Here is a 9,425-nt window from a genome sequence, read left to right as displayed (position 1 = left end):
TAGAAAATGAGGAAGCAGTTTATTGAGCAGCTAAAGGGAGCGAAAAGAGTGGGTTGAGTACATTTGTTACACACCAAGCAGGAAAGGCTACACCATTCCCAATGTCCCCTCCAGCCAGAACAGGCGTGCCACGGCGGGCCTCGGGTGGGGCCGTGCACGCGGTGCAGGGCCGCGGAGCCCAGTGTAGACAAGGTAGCGGCCGCCCACTTCCACCCTCCACTCCACTCTTGGATGACAGTGTCAGTGCCCCCTTTACCCTCTTTTACAAAACGGCCTACTTGTTCCCCGGCAGAAAGCTCTGATCCTCCAGGCTCTGCCTTCTTCCCCTCTGGCTCATGGCTGTACCACCAGCTCTTGGAGCGATGGTACCTCTAGTTAAAAGCGTGGAAGCATCCTTGCTAGGGGCAGACATAAGCCCCAGATCCCACTGTACACCCTCGGCTAGCTGCTCCCAGTCTCGGCCACTTTCTGCAGCATGCCAGCTTCCAGCCGTGCTTTAGTTTTCTGCAGCGAATATTCGCAGAATGTTAGAAAAGCACAAACCATTTCTTGCTTATTGTGGCGGTTCCAGCAGTCACTGCTACTACGTATGTGGAGAAGCTGAAGGGGAGATGGCAATGTCCCATTAAGGGGTGGTACCCCAATGGGCGGAACAGGGGTGTCACTGGCTTCTACTTCTGCAACAGAACGTGTATGTCTCCAGTACAAGCTTGTAAAAAAATACTTTAACAGAATATACTGTACAGAACTAGGATTTACCACGGTATATTACAATGCTAAAATATTTGTATAAATACTATACAGGCACGGAGTCACTCCATTAGAAAGGGCTCACCAATGGGATCATTAAAAACTGCTGTCGGCATGCCCAGTGAGAGACTACTTCCATGGCAGGAACACGGCGGGAAGGGGGGCGCGGGCACGCACGCGCTGTGGGAGGCGGGTTTACCGTTCCCACCGACTGCGCCACAACAGCAGCATCTGAGCCACGTGGCGAGGCCGGCCTGGCTTAAAAATACATTTTGGAATAACACTTTTGATGGGAATTGTCACACTTTGCAAACTAGCCATGTAGACCTTCCTTCTCCCAAGCCATCTCCTCAGGTACCTGCCCAGGGAAATCGCTTTCTCCCCAGCACACACACTCCCTCCACCACATCTGCATCCCGGACACCCTCCCCACACCGCCCTGCGTGTTCCAGTCACCTGCGCCCTGTGCATCCCGCCGCGCTGAGTCACTGGTAGGCATTGAGTGCAAACAAGGCATGAGATGGAAGTACCCGGAGACCCAGCTCCAGCTCCAGTTCTGGGTGGGGTGAACAGAGAGGCAGAGGCAGGTAGAAGACAGCGCAGGTCCAGGTCCACTTCCGTCTGTCCCAGGAAGTGGTATCTAATCTGGCATCTCAATATTTAATTTGGGAGGTGGGAGGACATACTTCCCAGGGCTCTGGGTGATAACCACTCTGGTCTTCTTTCGAAACATAGGTGCAATCTTAGGAGGTTCTGGAACTGGCGTCTCTTCAGTTTCCTCGTTATCTTCATGATGGAGGTCATAGGAAATGTTTCCGTATTCTCTCAAAAATGGGAAGATTTCAAGCAGAAACTGACAGAAATCCTTACGAATACCAAACCACCCTGAAAAAGAAGAAATGTACTTTCTCAAACAATAGCATCCACTGAATTTTGGGCTATTGTTCTTTCCTGAATGAGGAGTTTTACTTATAGAATGCAATGCTTTATCCTGATGTCTTAGGAATGGAGCCTGGCCCAGACCACCTGAATCAGAAACCATGGGTGGGGTGGGCAATCACTTGTACAGGCCCTCCTGGGGATTCTGATGGGTCCTCCAGTTTGGGAACTACCGTTCTGGGGAGTCTCAAATACCGGTGGCGCCTAGACCGTGCTGACATCCTCCAATCTTCCTCCCAGGAGAAACTCATGTATAACAAAGAATGGCATCCAAGAAAAGGATTTTCTCTCACCCTCTGGAATCCAGGAAGATAGCAGGCAGGTGTTGGTCCAAGCCAGGAGGCGGCCTGAGCTCAGGAGGCCACCTCAAAGCTACTTCTCTAAGGCCCACTCTTCCTGTCTGTGCAGCACTAAGCCATCAGCTCAGTGGTGGCTCTCCTGGGGCACCCCCCTGTTGCATTAGTTTCTTGAAGGGTGTGATCTGGGGCTACGTGCAAAGGAGCTAAAAGTCTAGTGAGGAAGGGACCCTCATCAGAGCACTTCAAAACTGGCTGTCACAGCATGCAGGCGGTGAGGAAGAGCGAGCGAGCCAGGCGCCACTGACAGACTCGGTGACGTCTGGAATGACACCGGGGAGAGCGAGGAGGAAACAGACCCCAGGAGGACTCCCGGGGTTTGGTCGGTGGGGTGTAGTTTCCTCTAATCCTCAGGGGGCCCTGGGAAGAAGGTATCTTGATTGTCATGGTGCAGCAGAGGGGACGGAGCTCAGCAAGGCTGCCTGCCACCATCTATCCTGCCTCAAGTTGCAGAGCGCACGGCTGGGGCGGCCATGGTGCAGCACAGCAACAGCAAGGCTGACACAATGCCCTTCCCCTGGAAGATTCCAGACCCTCCTCAGCCCTCACTTGTCCATGCAGACTCCTCAACTGGGGCCCTTAGGCTCTCTTTTCGTAGAGTAGGGCCACCTATACACACATACACACACACACACACACACACACACACACACACAGAGGCACACAGCCATACATGCGCGTACATGCACGCACGCACACACAGTGTTCAAGGACTTCTGGAATGCTGAGTACATACAGTGGTTTCCGCCTTTCTGTCCAAATGTGGTCGCCATCAGAGTGATCAAAGAAAGCCAAAGGGGAACAAATATCGGGATACAGGAGAATGCATTGTGGCCGTCCAGTTTGTGGACCAGCAGGATCTAAAGAAAGAGAAACAGTCAAGGTTCTGTTGATGGAGCATCTGAAAGTAGACACTGTCTGCAGCCAGACCGCCCCTCCCTAGTCAGCTCTCCTAAGGGGGAAGCCAGCACCACAGGAGACTGCAGAAAGCCCAGCCCTGGGGAGAGGACGGCATGAGCTTCCTTCTCTCTCCTCAGGAATAATAAAACCCATCCACCTAGAACATTTCCAACAGCAGGACTGTAATGGGAAACTCTTCTTGGTGATTTTTCTGAGGAGTCAACAGTGGCCGCGCCAGAATTCTCCACAGGACTTGAATACAAAAAGACAACATCCATCTCTCTCTCTCTCTCTCCCCACCCCACCTCTCTCTCTCACAGACAAATCCATACATTCAGATGCATCATGGCTAGAAAGGAATGCTTCTCACCGCCAGCCCCTAGGCCCCCAAAGAAAGGCCACTCTGACTGCCTTCTGGGCCAGTGGGCTGCCCTTACAGCTACGAATGGTGCTGTCGCAGGGCGGCGGGGGCTGCAGGGCCTGAAAAGTTCTGCCGAAAGCTTACCTCAAAAGTAAGGAGCGGCACAACGATAGTCATCCAGCTCAGCGCCATCGTTATGTGTGTCCTTCGCTGCTCTGCGATCACGTCCATGGAGCGCAGGAACAGGACGGACCACACGATGTAATAGAGGACCACCAGGCACAGAAAGGACATGAGAATCCACAGGGGTACACACACAACCTGAGGGAAGGAGAGAAAGGGCTTTAGAGTTTTTGCCCAGCAGCATCTGGGGAGGCAGAGCCAACTCCTCACTGGATCTCTGCAGTGAAGATGGTGCCAGGCACGAGTGAGGCCACGCGGGTAAGAGGACACAGTGTTCACTGTGGGACCTGCCACCCGCCTGGGAAGTGCTTGTCCTGGTTTGCTCTCGGGCTGAAGGGCCTTGAAGCTGCTCTTCCAAAGGTCTGAGCTCACTCAGCCTGCAGCAGGCTCTACCAGCCTCCCCTCCCTTCGCTACCCTGCGCACACACGCCCCAGATCACCTGGACATACGCTCCTCACTGATATTGCACCCTGCCAGGGGTATTTGGCCAAGGACTGGGGGACGTGCTCCCTACAAACTCAAGCTGCCTGGGGGGCCCGGGCCCTTGGCTAATGCACACGGATGCCAGGAGGGTTCCATGACTTGGTCCTGGCCACTTTGCCTGGGCAGGTTCTGTGTCTGTTGCTGTCAGACCAGAAAGACTTTGTTTCACTCCAACACAAGCCCCCTTTCAGGATGAGTCCTGGAGGGCCTCACCAGGCCCCCCCATGTGATCTTTTCTCCTTCCTGCACAGCCTCTGGGATACATCTATTGTCCCTTGGTCTTGGGTTATGAAACAGTAAAACCGTTTTCTCTTGGTGTCCAGTTCTATGACTTTTCATGCATGCACACATAGATCTGCGAAGCCTCAGGCAGGACCCGGGACAGCTCCTTCACCCTGCAAGACTCCCTTGTGTTCTGCATCACTGTGTCACTCTCTCACCCCACCTGTACCCCGTGGCCGCCACTGATCTGTCCTCTATCACTGCAAGACCCTGACGTACATGGACATACAGCATGTCACCTTCTGAGACAGCCTTCTTCTAATTAGTAGCATATCTTTGAGCTTCACCCAGGTTGTTCCACATATCAACAGGTCATTTCTTTTTCTTGCCAAGTGGTGATCCACTAGTGGATGCACCCTGGCCTCTTCATCCAGTCACCCTTGAAAGGAGATCTGGGTGCCTTCCCACTTTTGGCTACCACAAATAAAGTTGCTATAGACATTTGTGCCCAGCTTCTCGTGTGGCTGTATGCTTTCATTTCTCTGCGGGAAACAGCCAGGATTGGCACTGCTAAGTCATATGGTAAAACTCCATGTTTAACTTTATAAGAAATTGCCAAACCATTTTCCAGAGCCATCTGGCATTTCCACCAGTGATGGGCACGCATCCCAGTCCCTCACGTCCACCCCAGCACTTGGTATTGTGGTTTTCATCTTTGCCATTTTGATGAGTGTGTTGTGGTACCTCATCCTGGTTTTTATTTGCTTTTCCTTAATGGGTAATGATTTCCTTTTCAAGTGCTTGTTCACCGTATGTTTATCTTCTTTGTAAAGAATCTTTTCAAGTCTTTTGTCAATTTTGAAACTAGGCTGTCTAGTTTTTAGTTTCAAGAGTTCTTTAGCTGTGTTGGATACATGTCCTTGGTCAGACATGTGCTTTGTGAACGTTTTCTCCTAGTCTGTGGCCTGTCTTTTCATTAATTTCATCTTAATTTTGAGCTTCTTTTACAGACTATGTTGTTGGTGTCACAAAGCACTCCTGTGATCAAACTCATTTAGCAGCACAGCCATGGTGGGTGGGATGTTAGTGCCCACAATGGCCTCGCGTGGTCCCTCTTGATCATTGCGGGAAACGTGCAGTCAGACTGCTTCATCTGTGGGGACCTGCACAGAACTGGGGCTGGAAAAATGTCTTGTATGCAAAAGTGCACATCAAGCCGGGGCTGGAATGGGCAAACCTTGGCACGACCTCACCTCCCAGAGGCACTGTGACTCTCCTACCTTCTTCTGTGCATTACTAGTTGAAACCACACAGCACCCTGTCATCTGCAGCCGGCTGCGTCTCTATCTGTACGTCTGTATCTCCATCCACGCTTCCACCTCTCTGTGCACAACCTATCTTAACCCAACACCCACTAACAGAAGCCAGAGGTCACTAGCATGACTCAGACTTCACCCATGGCAGGAGTGGAAACTGGCACAGCTTCTCTGAAAAGCAAGTTGGTGGTGTGGTTTGTATTTCAAAATCCCAAAAATTTACCACCCTCTGGCCTTGTAATACTGTTTCTGGAGTCTTTCCTAAGAAAACAATGGAAAAAAGGCAAAGATTTTTATGCAAAAAAAATATATGCTGCAGCATGATTTATAATTGTTTAAAACACTGGTACCAACTTCAATATTCAGAAATGAGGGTAAATGCATTTAAAGAATATTCTGTATCAAACTTTAAAGGTTATGTTTATAAAGACCTTTTACTGACATGGAAAAATGCTTATGATACATTAGAACAAAAAAGCAGGATATCAAATTATATATGCAGTATATCAATTATCTTTATGAAACAATAAACCCCAAACAAGGAAAACAAAACCACTATAACCATGTCACCTCCCAGCGGATTATGGGTCATTATTATTCTATTACCTACGCCTGTCTGTCTTTCCCAAGATTGCTACAATGAACATGGATAGCTTTTACAATAAAAAAAGAAAAGTTTATTTAAGGATTTAAAAGTTACATACAAGCCAGGGCCAGTGGATGATCTTGTCCAGTCTTAAGGCAATGAATATAAACTGGAGAATGTTGACAGAACACAGGATTTCTAACTAAAAATAAAGAGAACAATCAGTTAAACAAAGTAACAGCTATATTCAATACCACAATTATTTGGTTAACACGCTAAGAGGCAATGCAAATCATAATGCAGTGAACTTTTATTATGTTACACTTGGGACCTCCTGGTTTTCAGCAGCAGCAGAGCTATGCCAAGGGGAAACCTGCCCCAGCCTTCTGCCCCATCCCCTACGCACAGTGGCTCCCGGCCCTTGACACTCGCCCAGGCAATGACCTTGTTTCTAGGCTTGCCATGTGTATAGAGGCAATTTATGGGGGCCTCCCCAAGCTTCATTCCTGCCCCTACCCACAAACACCTCTGTTCCTAATCATCCCTGTACTGCCTTCTTCTTGTACCTGGGACTCAGCCTTGCATCCCACCCCTTCCTTTCTGGCTCCTCGAGGACCCATCACATCAAGACACGCACTATGGATTCTTTACTGCACCTTTAACCCACCATTCCACTGATCCTGCCCAGAAGCACAAAAACTCAGGCCCTCCTCAATACCAACTCCATCCCTGGCAAAGCACTCCAACAGCCCCCTGACTAGCCTCCCGGCCTCCAGTCCTGAGAGCCCTGTGCTCCCGAATGCCCCCAGGCTGTCTTCCTTCTGGCCCCAGTGCTCCCCACTCTTCAACGGCTTACCACTACCCACAGAGTGACAATCACAGGATGCCATCTGACCTGGCTCACAGCTGCCCCAAACTTCCCAGTTCACAGGGCATTTAGTGACTCAGCAATTCTTTCAGAGGACTTTGGGCCAAAAGAAATACCTCAGCATTCCATTGACTTAAGTAATTAAATCTAAACTTAGTATTTACATCCTCTGTAGCCATCAAAAAAAGTTAAAAATAAACTGAAAGAAAAATATTATGTGTATTTCATTCTTAAATGATGACAAGTAATTCTCGTGGGATGGGCATGCCTGTTGGGCACCGCACCCCTTCTCAAGACACTTCCACCCTCATTCTCTGTTCTCCACATGGACTTTTGCACAGTACTACCTTCTCATCACAGCAGTTGCCAACAAGCTAGAGTCTTCCATGACACCATTGAAGAGAATGTAGCATGACCTAATAATGAAACTGTAAACCGCTTGGAGCTAGTAGTTCATATTCATAGGGTGTCCCCACAGATGTCAGGGATCACTGCTTTCCCCTTGAAAATGTCCAGTATCCCATGGTGCCCTTGTGAGTTCAGCACGGTGCCCTGGGGCAGCTTGGCACATGCCTCGAGGACTGAGAATCTGGCCCTTACCCGGCCCAATCCCTCTGTGCAGCCCCGCTTCTCCCCTACTCCCGCCTTTGCCTCCTTTCCACTTTATGTCCCACACATATTTTTTATTGTGGAAAAATACACATATCGTAAAACTTACCATCTTAACCATCTTCAGGTGCACAGTTGAACGGTATTATGTACATTTATGTTGCCATCATATTACTACAGTGGTGAAACCATCACCACATTCCCATCTCTGGGACTCTCTGCATCTTTCAAAACTGTGCTCTGCTCATATCTGAGCCACTGGTCCCCTTAGCACAACAGACTTTCTTCTGCCTCTATGGCTTATGTGTTATTCCCTCTGCCCGAAAATAGACCATCCCCTTCCCTACCTCCACAGGACACCCTGGCAAGCCCTGACTCCTCCTTCCCGGCTCTGGCTGAGCCTATCCCTAGTCGCTCGCTAGCGAATGTAGGCACTCCTCTTCCTCCTGGGACACAAGAACCAAGAGGGAGCTCCACTCCTGGTGCGCTGTTTCTTCTCTTAGGCAGAATGCCAAAAGTGTGACCATATGAACGCCATCTTCCCCTAACTCAGCCCAGTATGGTCCTAGCCCTTCTATATGCTTTTACTTTCTAAGAAACAAAGTTTTCAATTTTTAGGTTTCTTAAACCTCCTCCTCAGCCCCTATCCAACAGTATTTACATAACTCTCTCAGTGCTTTTCGACCTGGGCAATGCTGCTCGCCTGGGGAGGATCTAGGAAACGTGTGGGGGCACTACTGCACGTCATGACGACTTGGGGGAGCACCTCCACTTGTGTTTAGTGGGCGGAGGTCAAGGATAAGTGTCCTGAAATGCATGGGACAGTCCTGTTCAACAAAACATTTCCTGTCCAAAAGGCCAATAGCATACCCCACCCCCCACTGAGAAATACAGACCCAAGTAGGTAGTATCAAGAATGTTTGATCTCAGTGGTTTTGTCTGATGTAAGTTTTTGCAAATGATTTTTAAAGCTTGGTTTTACTTCATTTGCTCAGATAATAGAAAAAAATGCAAAGCAACAGAGGCATAAAGTAGAAAGGTAAGAACGACTGGGTGGAAATGGTGCCTTTAACCAATCGAAGGAATACAGATTCGGGTAATGTTAGATGAGGAGTCTGGAGCTGGTGTAGAAACCGGAGTTTAGACATGAGAATTTAGCAAGTGAGAGCACACAAGTCGCAGCGGAGGCAGCATTGCTCAGGGAGGACAGAGAACACCCAAGATGCGCGCCTGACAAGACAGCCACTTGTGAGGGGTGGATGGAGGAAGGAGAACCCAGCCAAGGAGCTGAACGAAGGTGGAGGTGGCCAGGCTGGTCAAAGTAGCCAGCGGCCAGAAAAGATGAGGGCCGAAGAGGCCCCGCTGGATGAGGCCACAGGGCGTCAGTGCCAGGTCCTGGCGAGCATGCGGTCAGAGTGGCACCGCTGCCGGGAGCCTTTTCGTGAGCGGAAGGGACAGGCACAGCAGTCAAAGGCCTGAGAGGGGTTTGCCGCTATTGTTTTGTTTTCCCTCTCAAATGAGGGACCAAAGTTACCGGAGAGAGTGGGTCAGTTCAGGGGCAAGCACTTACAGGAAGCGGTGGAGAGGACAGGCCTGCCCCGGGAGGGAGGACAAGACAAGCAAAGGTCTCAAAGGACTGAGTCCCTGGGGAGCAGGGGGCGGGGAGCGCACTGTGCAGACGTGCACCGGGGCGAGGAGAGTCTAGCTCAGTGCTTTCAACCTTGCTCTCCTTACTGTCCCCCAAGGAGTCTTTTTAGACATCTTTTTCCCCTAATCACACAACTGCATGAAATTTTACCACCACCAGCAAGCAGCCAGAGGGGGTGGTGCAGAGACTGCTGAAGGCTCGGG

The 9,425-nt window shown here is 50.0% G+C and overlaps 1 protein-coding gene across 2 annotated transcripts in view; it reads right to left on the bottom strand.

The window, feature by feature from the left end:
• TMEM185A (transmembrane protein 185A) overlaps positions 1–9,425 on the bottom strand; it is a 32,601-nt gene continuing 23,176 nt past the window's right edge. For both annotated transcript variants that reach the window (XM_031445704.2, XM_064482740.1), the window contains exons 4-7: positions 6,216–6,299; positions 3,451–3,627; positions 2,782–2,905; positions 1–1,635 (exon numbers count right to left, since the gene is read on the bottom strand). In XM_031445704.2, the coding sequence (XP_031301564.2) occupies positions 1,391–1,635; positions 2,782–2,905; positions 3,451–3,627; positions 6,216–6,299 (630 nt within the window). In that variant the 3' untranslated portion in view covers positions 1–1,390. The remainder of the gene's footprint in view (positions 1,636–2,781; positions 2,906–3,450; positions 3,628–6,215; positions 6,300–9,425) is intronic.

Source organism: Camelus dromedarius, chromosome X (assembly GCF_036321535.1).
Source record: "Camelus dromedarius isolate mCamDro1 chromosome X, mCamDro1.pat, whole genome shotgun sequence".
NCBI classification, from domain to species: Eukaryota; Metazoa; Chordata; class Mammalia; order Artiodactyla; family Camelidae; genus Camelus; species Camelus dromedarius.
The sequence above is the reverse complement of the archived record's forward strand: the minus strand, read 5'-3'. Positions and strand labels throughout refer to the sequence as shown.